The following is a 23,657-nucleotide window of genomic DNA, read 5'->3' as shown; positions in this document are numbered from 1 at the left end:
TGTTCTGCCATCCATAAAGTAAATATAATAAATTATAATATAAATTATAATAATTTACATTTATTTTATAATAATTTATATTATATAGTAAGTGACAGAAGACATTTCTGTTCTGCAATCCATAAAGTAAATAATATATTTCTAATATAAATTATATTATATTATATTATATAGTAAGTGACAGAAGACTCTTCTGTTCTGCCATCCATAAAGTAAAAAATATAATAAATTCTAAAATAAATTACAATAATTTATATTTATTTTATAACAATTTATATTATATAATATTAGGTTACATTGTTATATTATATTATATAGACAGTTCTGTTCTGCCATCCATACAGTAAATAATATAATAAAAAAGTAAATAATGTAATAAATTCCAATATAAATGACAATCTATATATTCTATTCTATTCTATTCTATTCTATTCTATTCTATTCTATTCTATTCTATTACATTCTATTCTATTACATTACATTACATTACATTACATTACATTTATACAGGTAGCTCACAAGGTTTTTGGAATGAAGCTATTGTGTTTTTTGTTTTTAAATATAAGACATATATAAATATATTACCAAACTCCTCTGGTTCCATGTACTCCACCGCATGGATGCCGGTCAGGTACTGGAGTCGCCCCTGAATGCGGGTCCTCTTTTCTCCGGTCAGCTTGTCCACGCATTCAATCATCTGCTGCTGTTTGTCGATCCAGTACAGGTGATCGCCTAACACGGTCAGACCGACGGGCTGAAGGATGTTGGAGTCCTGGAGAACGATACGATTGGCCCCTGGGAAGCAAACAAAGAGATCCTCAGAGTCATAATTCAGGTTTTTCCACTGTCACGTTATAAATCGCATCTTTTCGGCCTTTGTGTTGGTCATTTGGCTGCAGAGGACGGTTCAGTTGCGTAAGCAGATTAGCCATGGCTTAAGGTGTGATCATCTGTCTTATGCTAACATCAAACACTAGAGCCCAGCATCTGGAGAGACTTTGCTTTTTGGCAGCTTATTGGCAATAATAAAGCGATAGAGTGATTTTCTGTGATGAAGGCACTTGAATAACCCTCTGAAGAGTTAAGTTACAGTCTATCAAATTCTTCATTAGAGCTTTGTCAATGTATACACCAGGTTAAGACATCACAGACCATGCTGTTTTGATTAGTTTAGACTAGACTGTATTGATAATATATAGACGGTGGCTGGCCTGCGCTCTCTGCCTGTATTTGTTTGGTTTCCATAGCTCTGCCATTTGACATGTTTAGAAGATCAAATCTCATTGAAGAGGTCAGAAAGTTGTCCTCATTTTACATGGTTTTCCAGAATACTGCAGAACCGATTGCAATCAATTTGCCCACGGGTGATACAATACAAGACAGGAAACAAAAACATTCTGAACATGAGATTTAGTGACATGGCTACGTGACAAGGGAAAAAACTTAATCTTTCTGGCAAAGCTCTGACATCAAAATTGGTCTTCAAAATAAATGACTAACATTGAGATGTATGGGAACATTTCATTTTCAGTCATTTCAACTCATTTTCACTCAAATTGTTAGACTGATAATTAGGTTATGCACTATATATTGTTATTTTACTATTATTTATAAACCATTACAGTATTTATTAATATTTTGAATTATCTTTTATTTTTATATTTTAATTTTTAAGTTTTAGTAATTGTGTTATGCTGTTACCATTTCCATTGCCATTTTTTATTTTGAAATATTAATGAAAATGTTTTTTTAAAAATGTATTTTTAGTAACAATAACAACACTAATTTGTACAATATTAGTTTAGACTTATAAAATATTTATATTTATATCCATTTTTCATACTGTACATTTTAATCTAGTGATTTTAGTTTTTATTTTACTTAGACAAAACAGATGTTTCGATATTGGCCATAACATGAAAATCACATTAATTACCATATATAAAATATATTTTAATTTTTATTTTAGTAATTGTATTGTGCTTTTGCCATTTAATAAAGGTTTCTTATTTTTTTTTTTTTTTTTGGAAATATTTAGCTTTTATTACAATTTTTGTTTTAGGAATGTTAGTACTTCAACTTCAACTTATTTCAGTTAGCTGCCAAAGTGACATTTCTAATTGTGAAATATGTTCTGAAGTTTGGTCCAATATTTTATTTTATTTCATGAAAATGTTTTTTTTTTTTTTTAAGCTTTAGTTTTAGTTGCAATAACAACACTGATTTGTACAATATTAGTTTTCAGTGGATTTTAGCTGTATTTTTTTTCTCTCTCAATTTTAGTAATGTTAGTACTTCAACTTAAACTTACTTTGGTTAACTGCCAAAGTGACATTTCTAATTCACATGCATGTTTTTGAGTTTGATCCTTTTATTTTATTGTATTTCATTTTATTCTATTTTTTGTTTTATTTTATGAACTTTTTTTAAGCTTTAGTTTTTAAAAGCTTTTTTTTATTTTAATCTTAGTTTTAGTAATGTTAATACTTCAACTTAAAATTATTTTGGTTAGCCAAAGTGATATTTCAAATTGTTATGCATTTTTTTTTTTTTAATTGTATTTTATTTTATTTTATTTTATTTTGTTAGTTTAAGTTACAATAACAACACTGATTTGTACAATTTTTTCTGTGGATTTTAGCTGTTATGTCTATCTATATCTATATCTATATCTATATCTATATCTATATCTATATCTATATCTATATCTATCTATCGCTATAGCTATATCTATATCTATATATTTTTTTAATTTTAGTTTTAGTAATGTTAGTACTTCAACTTATTTCGATTAGCTGCCAAAGCGACATTTCTAATGTTTATTTACGTTTTTAAGTTTGGTCCAATATAATACAATATTTTATTTTATTTTACTTTTTATCATTTTATTTTATGGTATTTTATTTTATTGAAAATGATTTTAAAGGTTTTGGTTTTAGTTACAATAATAACGACACTAATTTGTACAATATTAGTTATTAGTGGATTTAAGCAATTTCTTAATAAATGTATTGTGATAGATTAGATAGATTAGACAGATAGATAGATAGATAGACAGATAGATAGATAGACAGATAGATAGATAGATAGATAGATAGATAGACAGATAGACAGACAGATAGATAGATAGATAGATAGATAGATAGATAGATAAATATTGGCCATAACATTAAATTTGCAGCAGTATTTACCAGATAGGTCACTGCTCTCAATCCGTTTCAGGTCCGCGTCCACCCAAAACAGTTTGCCCAGCTTGTTGTCCAAAGCCAATGCTACAGGGCGGATCAAACCGGTCGTGAACAGGGATTCACGCTCCGTCCCATCCAAAGATGCACCTTCAATTTTAGCCGAGCGATCCTGGACAGTAGTGAAGTACATGTACCTGTGGGAAAAAAATGGGTTGGAAGTTACATACCATTTCCTAATAAAGAAAAGTGACTTTAATTGGATTAAATAAACATCTTTCAACATTTTTTTTACGTTCAATAAAAGCGTTTGTAGTATTTGATGTTATTGCATTGCATAGCAAACACATGATCTGTAGGAATGGATAAACATTCATTTGTTGAATAGAGGGAACTGCTTTGATGTGTCCGTGTTATTTTGACTGTGTGGGAGAACTGGTGTATATCTTCACACATCCCAAAAGCCCTTTAGCCCTAATATTATGTCTAGACCAGTCTGTGATAACTCTCAAAGGTGCGCTGCTCCTTTGTTTTCAGATGCTGTCTGGGAAACCCACAAGTTTGCATCTGTTAGCAATTTAGCTGGGCTTAAAAAAACAGAACGCCGATATTGATATCGTACAATACAGTACTTGAATGTCTTTAAAAAATTAGATATGCTATCACAACAACAAAGCAAACCACTTAAAAACAGTTACATCCTTTGGGAAACGTTTGGGGGATCTACATTATATGAGATGCATTTCCAGTGCTAAGATGGGAACAGAAGAAACCCCAAAATTGGTTTGGCTGATGGATCTGAAGACGCCTTTTCTGAGTCAGAGCACTATGGAGTGTTATATACTCGCTAAACGTCTGCCAGCGTCTGACTTTGGCGTGGGGAATGTAGCATATTGCGTATTAAATTTCCCACCTGCGATGTTAAACAGATCCTTATGCGAACATCTTTGAAGATGGTTTGATCCCGAACGATCTGAAAAACTAGGTAATGCAATGCTTCAATTTTATGACATTTTGAGGCTATCTTTTAGAGAGGGTCAACGCAAGATCTTGACCGGAACAAATCTGCCGCACAGAATGAAAAGCTGATACCGTGTGAATAAAAAACAAAATCACATTGAAATTTCTTTAAAGGAATAGGTTAAAAAAAAAGAAAGCTCTGTTATTCATTACTCATATCGTTCCAACCCCGTTAGACCTTCATTCATCTTCAAAACACAAAATAAAATATTTTTGATGAAATCCGAGAGTTTTCTGACCCTGCATAAACAGTAATGCAACTACCACATTCAAAACCCAGAAAGCTGGTAAGAAAATTGTTAAAATAGTTATATGTGACATCAGTGGTTCAACCGTAATTTTATAAAGCTATGAGAATATTTTTTGTGCACAAAGAAAACAAAAAGAATGACTTTATTCAACAATTTCTTCTCTTCCGTATCAGTCTTTGTAAACAAAGTCATTTTTTGTTTTAAGAAAGCTCTCAGATTTCATCAAAAATATCTTAATTTGTGTTCCAAAGATGAACAAATGTGTTCCGGGTTTGGAACGACATGCGGGTGAGTAAATAATGAAAGAATTTTCATTTTTTGGGTGAACTAACCCTTTAAATCCATAATTTTTAGACTCTCTGAATTATCTAAAACCATTTTAATAATTTTTGGTAACTGAAAAAGTTAAAATTAAAAATTAGAAAAAAAAAAAAAAAAAAAACGTAAACATAAACATGTAGAAATGGAATATAAGTAAACAGAAATAATTAAGGTATTAATATTACTAAAACTGAAATAAAATAAATAAAAGCTAAATAGAAATATTTAAAAAATTACTATAAAATAAAAGAACTTAACTGAAATAAGTTGAAGTACTAAAATACTAAAACTAAAACTAAAAAACAATTACGACCAAAGCACATGAAATTATTAAAATGGGAATTAAAACAAAAAAGCTCAAAGGTAATTATGTAAAAGTAAAACAAAATATTTTTTGGTAATTGAAAAAGTTGAAATAAATAAAATATTTGGTGAAAACCTTAAACTTAAAATATGTAGAAATAGAATAAAATAGAAATGTTGACTTTATTTAACTGCAACAAGTTAAAGTACTAAAATTACCAACATTGAGCTAAAAAATAAAAGCTAACTAGAAATACAAAAAAAGATGAAAATAAAATAATTTAACTGAAATAAGTTGAAGTACTAAAATACAAAAACTAAAATGAATAAGATATGATCAAAGACCATAAAATTACTAAAACAGGAACTAAAATTAAAAAAGCTCAAAGTTAATTATGTCAAATTAAAACTTAAAATAATATTTGGAAATTGAAAGTTAAAATAAAATATTAGAAGAAAGCCTCAAACTTAATGTAGAAATTGAATAAAATATAAATGTTGCCTTTTTTTTTAACTGCAGTAAGTTACAGTACTAAAATTACTAAAACTGAAATAAAAATAAATAAAAGCTAAACAGAAATATAAAAAAAAAATGACTAGAACATAAAATAATTTAACTGAAATAAGTTGAAGTACTAAAATACTAAAACTAATAAAATATGAACAAAGCAAATGATAAAATGAGAGCTAAAAGCTCAAAGTGAATTACGTAAAAGTGAAACTTAAAATATCTTTCAGAAATTGATAAAGTTAAAATAAAATATTAGATGAAAACCTTAAAACGTAAAATATGTAGAAATGGAATAAAACAAATGTTGCCTTTTTTATTTAACTGCAATAAGTTACAGTACTAAAATGACTAAAACTGAAATAAAAAGCTAAATATAAAAAATGACTAGAAAATAAAATAATTTAAACAACATAAGTTTAAATACTAAAATATTAAAACTAATAAAATGACAAAAGCACATAATTACTAAAATGGGAACTAAAATAAAGCTCAAAGTGAATTACGTAAAAGTAAAACTTCAAATACTTTTTAGTGATTAAAAAAGTTAAAATAAAATAAAATATTAGATGAAAACCTTAAAACCTAAAATATATAGAAATTTAATAAAACAGAAATGTTGCCTTTTTTATTTAACGGCAATAAGTTACAGTACTAAGATTACTAAAACTGAAATAAAAATAAATAAAAGCAAAAAAAAAAAAAAAGTACAAAATAAAATAATTTAAATGAAATAATTCATAGTACTAAAATACTAAAACTAATAAAATGACCAAAACAAATAACAATTACTAAAATTAGAACTAAAATAAAGCTCAAAGTGAATTATGTTAAAGTAAAACCTCAAATACGTTGTAGTGACTGAAAAAGTTAAAATTAAATAAAACATTAGATGAAAACTTTAATCTTAAAATATGTAGAAGTGGAATAAAATAGAAATGTTGTCTTTAACTGCAATAAGTTAAAAGAACTAAAAATTTCTGAAATAAAAATAAATAAAACATTTAAGAAGGACTAGCAAATAAAATTATTTAACTGAAATAAGTTCTAAAATACTAAAACCAATAAAACACGACCAAAGCACATGATGGGAACAAACGGGAACTAAAATAAAAAAAAGCTAATGTAAAATATTAATAAATACTATAAAAATCTATAAATAATACTAAAGACTGTAACAGGCATAGCAAATCAAGCTGATTCTATTTACCCATCTCATAACCAAAGCAGCATAATCATAATGGACAGATTAGGGAATGCAATGAACTTGATCTTAAGATATGCCGGTTTTTGTGCCAAAGTGTGTCTGTCCTGCCACTTTTATGGGAGAAGTCCCCTCCACCCAACCCAGACGAGGCTGTGAGGGTGAGACGTAAATAGAAAAGCCACTGATGACGGTCACACTAACAATGGGACACACAATTACAGTGCATGCAGCCAACGCCTGCGTATGGTCGACCCGCTAGCGAGCGCCGCGGCACGGGGACCACAGAGGGCCATCTGTTCCACACATTTGGCTATTGGAGAGGCCTGGATGGAATCAAGAGTTTTCCTACAATGCGAAAGAAACGGCGAAGGGCCCCGTCATTAGTCATCCCGTTCTATGTTGTAATTTCAACTCTGCCGGCCATATATCAATAAACATTTGATAAGGTGTTGTTATGTTTATGGAACGGAGCCAAACCGAAGCTGAATAATAAAATCTGGCCCTGGGGTTTTGGACATGATGAGCAGTTAAATTTAACAAAGGTTGTAATGATAATGGCATGCCCTATGTTTTATTTGGTAATTAATAATCGTACCCTTTCTCAGCGTTCACCACGATAGCGCGTGGCTTGTCCACGTCATCCTTCAGGACCTCCCCGATCACGTGGCCGTCCATGCGATGGATGTTGATGGTGTTGGTGGTCTCGCAGGTCCAGTAGACGGTGCGACTGTAGGGGTCCAGACTCAAGTCATGAGGCTGCTTCGGGTGGAGGTTGGTCGGGGTCATCACTGTGGACGCCTGGATAATTCAGAACAATTAAAATTCAGAATATTTAACCAAATTAATAACAATTAATTTATCATATCACATAATTTATTGGAAATAATGTGAAACTAATTCATTGGGAAAAAAAATGGATAAGATATTAAGAAATATTTATATTTCTAATATTTAAAAAATATTTATTCAAATAAATTATTAATAATAATAATAATAATAATTAATTCTGCATTATTATAATAAGTAGTATAATACTACAGTATTCTTAATAATATTAATAATAAAAATAGCTATTATCAAGATAATGACAGTGAATCAGATATTAAGAAATATTTAAATATTTAAAAAATATATATATAAATTAATTAATAATAATGTTTAAACAATTAATACAAGTAATACCATACTATAACAGTTTTAATAATATTAACAGTAACAATAGTTATTATCAAGATGATAATAATAATAATAATAATCATAATATTAATAATAATAATAATAATTTGGTATTAATGTAATAAGTAATAATACTATAATAATAATAATAATAATAATAATACAATAATTTGGTATTAATGTAATAAGTAATAATACTATATTATTATTATTAATAATAATAATAATTATTATTATTTTCAAGATGATGATAATGACAACAACAACAACAACACTAATAGTAACAATAACAATTTTTTTTGCATTAATATAATAATACACTATAATATTATTCATAGTATTAATAATAATAATAATGGTTACTATCAAGATGATACTGAAAAAGTGGATCAGATATTAAGAAATATTTATTAAAAATAATAATTTTAATTAATAATTATTAATATAATACGTAATATAATGGTATAATATTATTAATAAGTTATTAAAGATGATAAAAATAATAACACTTTTTACATAATACTATAATATTAATAATATTAATAATAATAAGTTATTATCAAGATGGTAATCTCAATAATACTATTAATAATATTAAATAATAGTTATTAAGATGATAGTAATAATACTTTTTTGCATTATTAATACAATAAGTAATATATTATATACACTATATAATTATTACTAATAATAATTTTATCATCAAGATGATAATGATAATACAAAAATATTATTATTATCATTAATATAAGTAATATAATACTATAAGTTTATTAATATTAATAATAGTTATTTTCAAGCTGACAATAATAATAATAATAATAATAAATAATAATAATAATAATAATAATAATAATAATAATAATAATAATAATAATAATAAATTATAACTTCTTCAAATAATATTAAATTAAATAATAAATACAGTATGAACATTTAATAATAGATACAGTGAGTATACTATTATGATCAAGTAACATCAACATAGTTTAACGGAACATTCACCTGACTGCCATCGTCTCGGGCCCTGCGGATGTTTTGTCGACCATCCACCCAGTAGACGAGGCGTTCCAGAGGGTCGAAGCTGATGGCGCGCAAGTTCTTCATAACATGGATGGGTAGAATCATGTCTGGACTCTGTTCTCCCAGGACCATTCGACTGATGGAGCTCTTCTGGCTGAAGAGCAGGAAGCTAGAGGGCGCTGTGGAGCAAAACAAGAGGATTGCGAGAATGAGGGATCCAAACTAAGCTACAGGAGCACAGGTCAACAATGGACATTTCAAAACCAGCTCCATTCCTCTGATCAGAAGGTGAAGGTCAGCTAAATGCAATCATACGAGCTGAACGCAATCAACCTTTCCCTCCAGGCCATGAAAGAATGAAGAAACAAGAGGGAGTAAAAACACAAGTCGAAACACATTAGCGTTGCCAAGACCTCTGCACTCTTGGCCAAATGCTCTCACCGTGCTCCCTGGCGTGCTTGTTTAATCCAAGTTCTGTAATTTTTAAGCTTATAAGGAATTAAATGCATATGACTGAGTTTTGCATGGCCGGGAGCCATTGTTTTCTAATGCCGTTTCAATCTGCCAACTGCATCTTAAAACCCATGACTCACTTTAATGTCGGTAAAACCCAATGAACTTAATGGCTGGGAGACCATAGATTACTTTACCCCGATGACTGCTAAAATCTCCAAACTGTGCATTTTAATCAGGCTTTAGCAATAAGAATAATAATACAGAATAATGGTAATAATAATCAGTATTATTATCATCATTAGTAGTAGTTGTATAAAGTATAAACATTCAATATATGTTTATACAACAGTAGTAATAATATTTATGATATTTGTTTATATATAAATGTAAATAATACATATATGTAAAACACACACACACAATAATAATAATAATAATAATAACAATTATTATTATTGTTATTATTATTATCATCATTATTATTATTATTATTATTATTATTATTATTTAAAATGTTTAAATGTTAATAATATTTAAGTCCTTACTGTTGAACCCTGATTAAAATTCACTGTTAGGATTATACTATTGCAATAATTGTAAATAAATTATTAACAACAACAACAACAACAATAATAATAATATTGATATTATTATTAATTAATTATTAATTAATAATAACAACAACAACAACAACAACAACAATTATACATATACTACATATAAACATTTGATATAATTTTTATTATTATTAGCACTACATATCTGAAAAGATAATAATAATAATAATAATAATAACATTTATTTAATAATATTGTCCTTAATAAACCTGACTAAAATTTATAGTTAGAATTATAATAATGCAATTAAATGTATAATTAAAATTGTAAAAATCTGCACTTCTGAATATTTTATAACTATAATAATACCAACATTATTATAATAAATAATATTATTATTGATTCATTATTACTATTATTAATTAGTTATTTACTAATATTGTCCTTATTGTTAAAATCTGAATTAAAATTCCCTGTTTGAATTTTTATATTGAAATATTTATAATCAATTTTTTTGTAAATAATTGTTTTGTAAATAACAACAACAACAATAATAATAATAATAATAATAATAATAATAATAATAATAATAATAATAATAATCAAATATTGGCAGGCCAAATAAAATCTCAATTATCTCTGCTCCTAACGGGAGAAAAACTTTAAAACTTTTTCTTTGTAACTGTTGAACCCTAAAATAATTGTAAGCCATAGGAGAAACAAAGGTACCAAAATGTAGCAACTCTGAACACCTTACATTTCCTTTCTAAAACCCTCTACACCAGGGGTGCCAAACTCAGCTCCTGGAGGGCCGCAGCCCCGCAGTGTTTGTTTCAACCCTACTCCGACACACATACTATGCAGTTTTCAATTAAGCCTGAAGGACTTGATTAGTTGGATCAGGTGTGTTTACTTGGGGTTGCATGTAACCTCTGCAGGGCTCTGGCCCTCCAGGAACTGAGTTTGACAACACTGCTCTACGCCAAAACTCACAGCTGCAGTTGCGTCCGTTTGCCTCCAGGGTGTAGTGGGAAGCGCAGCGGCACTGGGCTCCAGAGGGTGACGCCAGGCAGAGATGGGCGCAGTTGCCGTTGTTCTGCGAACACTCGTTGGCACCATCTTGTCTGGAGGAGTGGAAAACCAGGATGTCCATAACATACTCCAGGTGTCCTTGTACCACCGTTCGGTTCAAGCCACTGCGTTTGTCCGCCCGCTCGATGCTGCGCAGGTTCCAGTCGGTCCAGTAGATGTAATCGCGATACTGGGTCAAGCCAAAAGGATGAGGAAGATCGTCAGCCACTATCTCTCTCTGCAAACCTGAGGATGATAAACAATGCTTTTAGTTTATTAAAGAAGGTTGAAGGGTCTAATATTGTCTCTATGATTTAAGAGGCATTAATGCTGGCAGTGGGGTTTTTAAAAATCTATGATTTGTCACCTTGCATGTTTGTAGACTCAATCATGCAGGTGTCCAGGTCTGTCCAAAAGAGTCGCTGGTCGATGAAGTCAATTGTGAGTCCGTTGGCTCGACCCACTTTGTCCACCAAAGTCACAATGTTACTGCCGTCCATGTGAGCTCGAGCTATCCTGGGTCGACCTCCCCATTCGGTCCAGTACATGTACCTGAAAACCAAAATAATTTACTTGGCATAGCTAACAAAAGTAGAATGAACTTCACCTGTCATTACACTGACAATATGAGCTAAATTACTTATTTTCATCTGTTGTGCCTGGGCAAGTTGATATTAACACGAAAACTCTTTCTTTATTAAACCAAAGAAACACATTCTATAAATTAAAGACATTCTTACTAAAAAAAAAAAAAAATCATAAATAATTTGTTTTATCATTATTTACATGAATAAATATTTGATAAATAAGCATAACATTTACAAAAAGTCATTAAATACTTAAGTTATCAATATTTATTTAAACAACATTTAAAAACAATATTTATTATTGATTGTTTAAAATGAACTATTTTATAAAATACAATGAACAAATAATTTAATGTTTAATCTAGCTGCTATTAAAGTCATTTTTATTTGCTATATAATTCATATATATTTCTATTTATTATTCATACATTAAAACATTCAATTGATAATCACTAATAAATAGAAAAAAAGTTGATAGTCTTTATTTGATACTGAAATTACTAATATTAATTTATATATAATATTTAAAATTTATTTAAGTTAATGTATAAAAATACAAAAAAATGAATGAATGACATGAATGTTTAATTCAGATACAATAAAGAAAATAATACAATAAATAATGTACTATTGATTTATTAATCATTTTATTTGCTATATAATTTGGTCATTATTTTATGATCTAACATACATTAATTGTAAATATTTTAATATTAATATTCAAATATACAAATATTAATATCTATATTTATAAATAAAGTACTTTATAAAATGCAGTGAGTAAATAAATGTCGAGTTACAACAAATTCAATAAATCATTTTTATTTCCTATATAATTAAATATTAAATTATTAAAACAAGCATTTAATTGAATAAACATTTAATTAATAATCATTAATAAAAAATTTTTTTACTAAATTGATTAATATCTATTCATATATAATATATAAAAATAACAGTAATATAAATTTAATTTATAAATAAATATAGAACAAAAACTAGGAACTAATAAATGTTTAGTCTAGCTACAGCAAAAAGCAAAAGCTTGTATGACAGGTCAAACTTAAAGGAATAGCCAGGCTGAGTTATCAGGGTTAAACAAAGCAAATGTTACTCCCCCTCCTCCATCGAGTAAACAAGCGGTGAAAAGCACACCTAACCAATTTCTCAGCCCACTCAATACACCACTGGGCTAAGAGTCAACTGAGTCAACACCTCTCAGTGTTAAGGTAAGAAGAGACAATGCTGAAGAATGCATTGGCTAATAGAGGCAGTCGTGCCTCAGAAGCCACAGGAATGCCTGCTGGGCGCTGGAGGACATGACTTCACTCCTCTGAGCCACATGCAGGGGCCGCGGCATGTTGGCACTTGTCTTCTGCCACACATACAACTTGATGCCCCGAGGAAACGCTGTAATACGGACGAGCGTGTCTGTGTTTGAGTAGGAGGCTGTTAAATCAGATATTTCACTAGTGGTAATCGATTAGCATACTTCCAGAGGGCTACAATGTGGGAAGCCTACAGTTAACCAAAACACAAGCGGATGCGTGAACATGGACACGTGCAACACGGTTAAAGTGAAATGCAATGAATTTAAAAGTCAGACGATAGACTTTTAAGCTAGTGTTCCTACCCGTTGGCAGGATCCAGGGCAAGAGAGCGAGGGTTATCCAGGTCTTTGCAGACCAGTACTTGTCGGTACTGGCCATCCAGACGGGCCACTTCAATGCGGTTGGTGCCGGTATCAGCCCAGTAGAGGTTTCGACCCATCCAGTCCACAGCCATTCCCTCAGGATAGTCCAGGCCAAACTCAATGACTGGTTCAACTGAACTGCCATTCATGAAGGCTCTGCTTATAGTCTAAATAAGGAAAGTAATTAAGGAAGTGAGTACATAAACACACACGCATAAACACACACATAAAATTGTGCAACTGCCACAAAGTTCAAAAAAAGCCCATAAGGCTATTTAAGACTGAAGTTAAACGAAGTTAATGCTAAAATTATTTTATTAGTCATTTTAATATGTTATATAATATATATATATATATATATATATATATAAAATGACATGATGTTATATAATATATAATTATTGACATTTACACTAAAAGCTTTTGAACAGTAAGATTTTAAATATTTTTGAAAGAAGTCTCTTCTGCTCATCAAGCCTGCATTTATTTGATCCAAAGTACAGCAAAAACTGTACAATTCTGACATATTTGTACTATTTAAAATAACTGCTTTCTATTTGAATATATTTTAAAAATAAATTCATTTCTGTGATTTCAAAGCTGGATTTTCAGCATCTTGAATCTGATCCTTCAGAAATCTTTCTAATATTCTGATTTGCTGCTTAAGAAACATTATTATTATTATTATTATCAATATTTAAAACAGTTGAGTACATTTTTTTCAGGATTCTTTGAAGAATTGAAATATCCATTGATCAGCATTTATCTAAAATAAAAAGCTTTTGTAACATTATACACTATACCTTTAAAAAGCTTTAGTTAGTTTTGTTTTATTAATTTTTGGGGAAAGAAATGATAGAAATTAATACTTTTATTTAGCAAGGATGCTTTAACTTGACCAAAAGTTTATAATGTTACAAAAAAAACATTATATTTCATATAGATGTTGCTCTTCTGAATTTTCAATTCCTCAAAGAAACCTGAAAATTCTAGTCAGCTGTTTTTAACATAATAATAATAATATTTTTTGAGCAGCAAATCAGAATGATTTCTAAAGGATCATGTGACTGGAGTAATGATGCTAAAAAAAAATCAGCTTTGAAATCACAGGAATAAATTACATTTTTAAATATACTCAAATAGAAAACAGTTATTTTAAATAGTAAAAATATTTCAAAATGTTACTGTTTTTGCTGTACTTTGGATCAAATAAATGCAGGCTTGGTGAGCAGAAGAGACTTCTTTAAAAGAAAACATTGAAGATTTTACTGTTCAAAAACAGTGACTGGTAGTGAATATTTATTCATTTAGCAGGATAATTATACATAATATTTATTAAATCACTGATTAATAAATGTTTTGATTATCAATTAATAAACTGCTAATTATTTGATTATTACGTTACTTATATTTAAAAATAATATTAATATTTTAGATTTATGAAAAAATATATATAATTGAATAAAAAATATAATATAATATAATAATTATATCTATCTATCTATCTATCTATCTATCTATCTATCTATCTATCTATATATATATATATATATATATATATATATATATATATATATATATATATATATATAATATTATATATATATATATATATATATATATATATATATATATATATATATATATATAAAATTGCATTATTTAATGCATTATTCTCTTGAGGAAAATGCCTTAAATCCACAATGTTAGTAAAAAAAAATATAATAATAAAATAAATAAATAAATAAATAAATAAATAAATAAATAATAAGCAAGCTCAGTGTTAGGTAAATTTACTTTTAAAAGTAATCCATTTCAATGCTGCATTTTGATTACTCTCTAAAAAACTAATTATGTAACTTAGCTACTTTTTATAGATTTATGGAAAGTAATACATTGTTACTTTTGCATTACACTTTCTCATCTAGGCTAGACTTGCTTGTTTGTTTTTAATATAAAAAAAAAACAAAAAAAAAAACACATGTAAAAACACCAAAAGTGAAATGAATAATGAATACCCTCAGACTACAGGAAAAGCAAATTCACGTCTGTACAGCAGAGGCAGTCAATAAATGGAAAAACAAAGTAACTAGCGTTACTTATTTGGAAAAGTAACTCAGATATTTTCTTGTAAATTAAAAAAGTAATCTGATTACATAACGCACGTTACTTGTAATGTGTTACCCCGACGCTGTTAATGCTGCTTTGTAACAAAGATTTATAACATTTTTTTCCAATTGCTTTCTTGTCTCAGTAGCTTCTTAGAACAACTTAGAATTTACAGTCCTAGATGGTTTATGCTAGTTAGTACTGGTTTAGCTTGTGGATTTGTGTTCACCATCACAATTCTTCTAAATATCTTCTTATAACCACTCTTATAGTTTTACAGTTCAAGATAATGTTATCTTAAAACTACAATACAAACATAACTGCCACAGAACTGAAAAAGACAGGCTGCTTTAGATCTTCTGAGGTGAAACATCTTGGACTTCTTTCCTACTGACGTTTTAAATCTGAGCCCAACAGCTGCTTTGGGTTAGAAGCTGATGGCATCGTTTTATCATCCTCCAGTGCGGAGGTAAAAATCGACAGCTAAACTTTTCATAATCTTTGGTTTACTTTTGGTCAAAATGTCACAATTACTCACCGCCACATTGTTCTTTATTCAGACACACTGAATTACCAAGTTCAAACATGATGGACACAAAAGTAACCCGTACCTTGGTGATGACATCGGTCCAGTAGATCCTATTTTCCAAAACGTCAAAGTCCAGTGCGGAGACCTCCTTTACCCCCGTGAGCGGGATGGGCACGTCGTTGCTGTTGGTGCCCAGAGAGATGCTGCGTATGTCAGCACGATTGGTGAAGAGCAAGAAAGCTTCTGGAACCACACAGGTGCGCAGGTCACTCAGTAACTCCAAGCCCATGGGGCAGGCGCAGCTTAGACCTTGAGGCCGATGGAAACACAGGTGACTGCAGCCGCCATTGTTTTCCGCACAGCCGTTAGTACCTGAACACACAAATGGAGATCTATTGATTAGCTTCATGGATGTGCATTGATCTCACATATAGTATTGCTATTTGAATTCCTCCTGTTAGTTTTGAGGCAGAAACCATTTTGTAATAAATCAATCTATACTTATAAATTAAATACTACACATAAATAAACATTTTTATTAGCAAATAATACAAAATCCATTTTATTTATGATTTTTTTTTATCAATGTTATTTTAGTATTAATTATATATTATTATAGTATTTATTAATGAGTTGGCTTTTGTTTTGTGCTTTCATATTTCTAGCTTTAAACTATTTTAATTTAAAAACGAATTAGTTATTTTAGTCATTCAAATAAAATGTTCCAAAGCCCATTTCTATTTTTTCTAATAAAGTTATCTAATATTTTTTTTTCAATTTATTTAAACTTTTTTCAACTAATGAATAGTTTTTAATTGTTTAGTATAAGTTAATGACAATACTGGTATTTATAAATACAATTATTTTTAATTTCTTTTAGTTGATTATTATAAACATTCTACATAAAGTATAAAATAAATATTTAAAAAGATAAACAAATGTATTATTATTAAGTATGACTTGATATATATGAATTATATATTTATATACACAAATATAAAAATATTTTTATTAAGAAAAAAAAATATAAACATTCTATACGAATATTGTTTTTGATAGTTTTAGTAAAAGTTAACAACGGCAATTTATTAAGAAATAAATGTATTTATCTTTTTTAATTAATTATTATAAACGTTCTAAAAATGACATCAATATTTAAAAAATAAACGGTAGCGCTTTACAATAATTGTCAATTTTATTATAATTAAAAAAATACTTTTTTCATAAGTATGAATAACTTATTGAAATATATATGGATTATATTTAGATATAAACTAAAAAGAAATTAAGTATAAAACATCAAATAAATACTTTTTGATAAAATATTTTTTCAATAAATTAATCTATTTATAAATTAAATATTACACATAAATATAAAAATATTTTCATTAGTAAATAATTAAAATTCATTATATTTATTATGCTTCTTATTTATGAGTATTATTTTAGTATTACTCAAACTATTACAGTATTAATGCGCTTAATTCGCTTTTATTTTGAGATTTTATATTTCTGGCTTTAATTTATTTTAATTACAGTTTTAGTTATTTTAGTAATTCAAATAAAACATTCCAAAGTCCATTTCTCCTTTTTTCTAATAAAGTTATCTAGTATTTATATTTCATTTTATTTAAACTTTTTCAATTAATGAATATTGTTTTAAACGGTTTTAGTATATTTATTTTTAAACATTCCAAGTATAGCATCAACATTCAATTATTGAAATATAAATGAATTTTATTTACATATAGACATTTACAAATCTCAATCTCAAAATACTAGAAATAATATCAAATACTATCAAATAAATATTTTTTTGATAAAATATGTAAAAATATAATAATAATCATATATTATTTTAGTATGTAAATTAGTAAGACTTCAGGGGTGCTTAAAGTAATTTTTTAATAATAATTTAAAGGTGTTCCAGGTTTGACATTTCTGGTCTAAATTGAAAATCAACAATTAGTGAAGGTCACTAGATATGATAAAGACATTGCATTTCACAGCTATATATCATATGCAATTGTGTAATTAATAAAAACAGTAACTAAAAAAGAAATCTGGTTATGAGAATGTAATATAATCTGATTACCTAATTTTAGGAATCTGATTATGTAATCCAAATAACTACACAGTGCCGCATATATCATTGCTCAGTTTTTCAATGTACCTTTCAGGAGGACCATTAAACCTTTTAAAGTCAGAATAGAATTAAAAGTAAAAGATTTTACCAAAGGTCTCTGAGACTTTTGTGGCTTTGAGACCCATGAGGTCAGGAAGCTGCTCGACGATGACCTCACGTGTGGAGTTAGTGATGTGAACTCTTTCTATGCTCCTCCGCTGCCAATCCGTCCAGTAGATATACTCCCCCAGCAGTGTAAAACCAAAAATATGAGGTAGTTTGTCCTCTAGAATAGTCATCCTATTAGTGCCATCCACATTAATGACCTGTGAACAAAAAAAAAAAATTAGTTATGTCCATTCACTTTTACTGTAAGGAAAAGAGCAGTGTGAACATCTTTTGCGTTCCACAGAAAAAAAGAAAAGTCATACAATATATCAGGATGAGCAGTTAACAACACTTTTGTTTTGAACTGAACTATCTCTTTAAGAAAACTGACAGTTGTAGGTGGTCAGATCAAACCATTTCAATTAACAGCAGAAAACAGGAAACAAACGAAACAAATCAGCCTGGATCTGTTTACGTTCGCCAAACAGCTGTACACCACATGCACCATTGGACAGATCTCCAAATACTCAGATATTTGAACTGCCATAATTGCAGTATCCTAATCCAAACCAGCTAGGATTTCCCAATTGTGGAAAAAAAAATCCCCGACCAAATATGTAACTGCCAAAAGAGTAGCTATTTTAAGTCATTACAGAGTACGCAAGCTTGAGCATGACTCTTTGAATCTCTACGTTCAGTGTTTTTTCACTAAAGAAAGCCTACACAATCATTCCTATTTCAGTGAACGTGACAAAATAAGATTCCAGTCACAAGGGTTGCATTACAGGGAAGAAAATAACGCAAACTGATATAGGGAGTGGAGCCAGGACATGCCTGAATCTTAAAAAAAAAAAGAGAAGGAGAAAGCAAGAGAAAGTGACAGATGGGAGGTTGAAACCAAGTGGGTTGCTGGGAATTGGGTTTGTTTCTGAAAAGGTTGCAATTACCGTTTCTGGAAACCGTCCTGACATTACTACTTCTCAAAATAGACGGCTTTCCATTTTTCACATTTAGCGAACGGGTGTCAGTTGCAGTAAACGCTACCCACCTAATCAAATACATTCTGGAAAAACTGCAACGAAAAACCTCGAAAGCTACCAGCTCTATCTGGGCTTATTATAAAGGCTTCCAATACTAGAAAACAACAATTTACTGAGATAAAAGCGTTGCATTTTATGGCATATATATTTTCTAATACATGTAATGCACTCATCATGAAGTCATTACTGGAAAGCATCCATGCTTTTTATGTTGCAAAAGCTGTTGGGAGTTTTTGACATCCTATACCTGTGCAATCAGACACTAAGAAATGCAGAAGGCTTTTTTTTTTTACTATTTTAAAACCGCCTGCAGCCAGATGTCTTTGTTTGCCGAATGAAACCCATGACAGTTTACTCTATCGTGTCTTCTCCCTGAATGATGAATGAGATTATAAACGCTCAAACGAGCAGGTCAAGATTGAGTGACGGGCGTATTAATGCAGCATATTGTTCCTGGGTAAAGTAGCTCTGCGAACAAAGACTTCCTGTGCGCCGTCTTTCCCAACCCAGAGTTCTTCCTGTGAGGACCGGTGGATGGGGTTGGGATTGGGGCGGCTGCCAGCGGCTGCCAGGGAGGGGTGTCCACCTGATTTATTTCTGTAATGAAGGCCTGCGGAGTGGCCGACTCTCAGTCTCAGCAAAGAAAGCAAAAAGAGAGATGGAAAAGAAATAAGTGCACATTATTTTAAATTAGCACCTTCCTTTCTCAGTCATTTTGCCACTATGGTGGAATTTTGTGGGGGGTTGGGAGGGAAGATGGTATTTTTGCCACCTCTGAGAATGCAAAGGCTGTGTTGGAAGTAGGCGACCATACTCTGCAGTATTTTAGCAGAATTCAGTTTGTATACTGTGCCAAACCCTGATAACCTACTACTTTGCCAAAAAATATTCAATTCAGAGCAGAACTAAATGCATTAAGTACACGCTTCCATTAAAGTGTCAAGCATAAAATAAATAAGCAAATATATATATATATATATATATATATATATATATATATATATATATATATATATATATATATATATATATACACACACACATACACATACATACATACATATATATATATATATATATATATATACATACACACATATACATATATACATATATATATACACATATACATATATACATATATATATATTTGACTTCTCAACATTTAACAAGACATTTTTAAACAAAACTGGATTCAAAATGTTAATTACATGTATTTGTGAGATATTTCTGAAATAAATAAATACTGAGGTCAAGCAGAATCACAAGTTTTCATGTCATATTGCATACCATCTCATTCACTATAACAAATATCAGAATATACTCCCTAAATAAACATGAAATTAGTGTTGTGCAATGATTAATCATGTCCAAAATAAAAGTTTTTATTTACATACTACATGTGTGTATTGTGTATATGAATGCATATATAAATAAACACATACAGTATCTATTTCGAAAATATTTACATGTATTTACATGTATATATTTTTATTTATATAATTAAATATTCTATATAAATATATTTAATATATAAACCAAAAATTTTTCTTAAATATATCCACATATTACACACATTATGTGAGAAAAAAAAAAAAAAAATTGGAAGCGAGTAATCGTTGCTACATCAAATGTGTGAATAATAAAAATAACATTTTACATCAAATGTGTGAATAATAAAAAATAACATTACACACACACATATATATATATACACATATACACATATATATATATATATATATATATATATATATATACACATATATACATATATACATACATATACATATATACATATATATATATATATATATAAATTTATATTCAAAATAAAAATAAATAAGAATTATATTATTATGTACTGTTTTAGACTTGATGAACTACAAAATAATGTTATTAATTTTCAAGATGATACATGGATGCAAAATGTCACTTCAACATATGTAATCATTTTAACAACAGTCTAGGAGCTGAATAAAAAAAAAAAAAAAAAAAAAAAGGGAAAATAAAACAGTGCTTAGTCTTCACTCTCTGAATTCAACATGCACTGATTCTTATTTAAGCTACAAAAGCTTTTAGGCAAAAGCAGTGAGAGATTTTCTTTGTATTTTGTCCATAACCCCAAATATTGCAAGCATATGTACATTTGCGATGTTTCGATAATTTCAATATATTGCAAAGGCCTATATGCTGGATATATTTAGCAAAATGCTCCTCTCTAGAGTTTATCTTTCTAGCTGACCAATGAGTTTATGTTCACCAAATCTGTTTTTTCTGAGGTAGACGTGACGTTATGTTACACATTGTTTACAAGCTTTTATACTGACGTCTTTGTGCGGTTGAAACACTGATTGAGTGATTACATGAGACAGGATGCGTTTTTCGATAAGTTTCTCTTGAACCGAGGCGTCACAGCGATCTGTCACTCCACATTAAACATTGCCAAAATGGCACTTATTGTTTAAGGACTGAAATAAAATGAACAGAATTTGAAATCCAAGACTTTGTTTCATATCAAAAGTAACAAAACACAAAGCTTATTGCGATTAATTGGATGGGAGTTGCACTACAATGTTCCGTTCACTAACTGAAAACAGACTAGGCTAATTAATTCTTGTGATTTAAGAATCAAAATTGATTCAGAAAAATGAGAATCAATTAAAAAATGAAAAGTCATTTTTTTTTTTTTTTTTTTTTTTTTTTAACCCAGACTTGTACTACTTTTTTTTTTTTTGCAAAAATGGTACATATACTACGCATGCAGTTTCCACTACACTAGTATTGCATTTTAAACACAGTTAGACGATGTCTTTAACAGTGAAGGTGGTCTTGTGGATGGATTGTGGTGTTTTAGTACTTGGAGAGAGGAAAGAGATGGGAAGGGAAGTTAAAGTTGTTGTGAAAGCCTCCTCTTTCCTCACAGTTTGAGACAGCGGAGGCGCTGACACTCTGGAGGAATGCTAACAGACACAGACAGTGGGCTGAAACCACAATGGTGCATTTTTCTTACACTCCTCCTAACACATAGACGTCTCGAGGGTTTCAACCGGGCGCCTTCCAGCGGGATGCAGACTTTTCTCAACCCTGGAGAAAGGTTAGAGGCCTACAGCAATGCAAAAGCATGATGAGATAGGCCAGAACTTACAAAAAAAAAAAAAAAACAAATATCGGACACCATCGCTATTCCACAGTATCACCACAATGCTTTTTTTTCTAAGGAGGTGATATGAACATGAATTTCAAGCTGCCTTCTGTCTTCTGAAAAGGCCACGACAGGGTTTTCAACGGAGGAGGGGCCCCAGACTACAAAAGTGTTTGGTTTTTCCCACCTCCTTCACAAAGCCGTTGACACATGACGTGACAAAATGGTGTTTCTATGGCACCAATGCAGAGTGGAGACACAAAACACATGCATGGACCTTCCTGGAGGCCTGTCATGCATCTTGTGTGGTACTCTACAAATGAACCAATTTAAAAATTACTTTAAGACACATACTATCATTTAGTCTGGGGTGAGACAAATATTAAGCAGCACAACTGTTTTCAACACCAAATCATCATATTAGAATGAATAAAAGCTCATGTGACACTGAAGACTGGAGTAATGGCTGCTGAAAATTCAGCTTGCCATCCCAGGAATAAACTATATTTTAAAAGCTATTACAACAGAAAAGAGTTGTTCTAAATTAGAATGTTTTTTTTACATTTTTACCATTTTTCCTGCATTTTTGATCAAATAAATGCAGCTTAATTAAGCAAAATTTACTTCTACCGACTTCATTCTACTGTTTTAACATTTTTTAAAAAAACTAACTCTGTATCTTATGTTTTACATGGTTTTAAACATATTGTTTTCTCAAGCTTCAGAACGAAAAAATAAAAAAAAAGTTAGGTTTGGCCCAATTTTCCCGCCTTTAAGTGAAATAGGAATTCTTTCCACTTGTGTAATCAGGAGTTTTATTGGATGGCATACCTTGCCGACATCTGTTTCCCCTTTTCTGCAAATGTTGGACATTGTTTCTCCTGCACTGACCCCTCCTGTCCACTCCACCACTGCATCCCAGCAGCATTCCTCAAATCCCGTTCTACGGAATCAAACTAGCTTGCTCGTTTCAGCGGGAGTTGAGTGAAAGGGAAAGGGTGGAGTGCTACAAAACGAATTCGCTGATCTCTTGAAAAACCAACATATATGTTTGTTCAAGAGATCAAATTTGCAGCTGATCAATGTAGAACCCCAGCAAAGTTTCTGGAGGATTTCTGGAGTGTTTAAAGGGGGATGGGAGAGTGAAATGAGAGGAAACTGACGGGGGGAAGGTGAGGCCCATAGAAACGCATGGCTGCCAGTACACACAGAGGCTGTGTGTGTTTAAGGAGCGGCCAGCTGC

At 29.9% G+C, this 23,657-nt stretch overlaps 1 protein-coding gene across 1 annotated transcript in view; it reads right to left on the bottom strand.

Moving 5' to 3' along the window:
* Nucleotides 1–23,657, bottom strand: part of lrp5 (low density lipoprotein receptor-related protein 5) — a 79,577-nt gene that overhangs the window by 7,240 nt on the left and 48,680 nt on the right. The window contains exons 9-17 of the mRNA XM_051099595.1: nt 18,231–18,447; nt 16,079–16,368; nt 13,299–13,525; nt 11,446–11,630; nt 11,001–11,324; nt 8,977–9,173; nt 7,391–7,593; nt 3,192–3,382; nt 586–795 (exon numbers count right to left, since the gene is read on the bottom strand). Of these exons, the coding sequence (XP_050955552.1) occupies nt 586–795; nt 3,192–3,382; nt 7,391–7,593; nt 8,977–9,173; nt 11,001–11,324; nt 11,446–11,630; nt 13,299–13,525; nt 16,079–16,368; nt 18,231–18,447 (2,044 nt within the window). The remainder of the gene's footprint in view (nt 1–585; nt 796–3,191; nt 3,383–7,390; nt 7,594–8,976; nt 9,174–11,000; nt 11,325–11,445; nt 11,631–13,298; nt 13,526–16,078; nt 16,369–18,230; nt 18,448–23,657) is intronic.

Source organism: Labeo rohita, chromosome 25, assembly GCF_022985175.1.
Source record: "Labeo rohita strain BAU-BD-2019 chromosome 25, IGBB_LRoh.1.0, whole genome shotgun sequence".
Classification (NCBI taxonomy): Eukaryota; Metazoa; Chordata; class Actinopteri; order Cypriniformes; family Cyprinidae; genus Labeo; species Labeo rohita.
The sequence above is the reverse complement of the archived record's forward strand: the minus strand, read 5'-3'. Positions and strand labels throughout refer to the sequence as shown.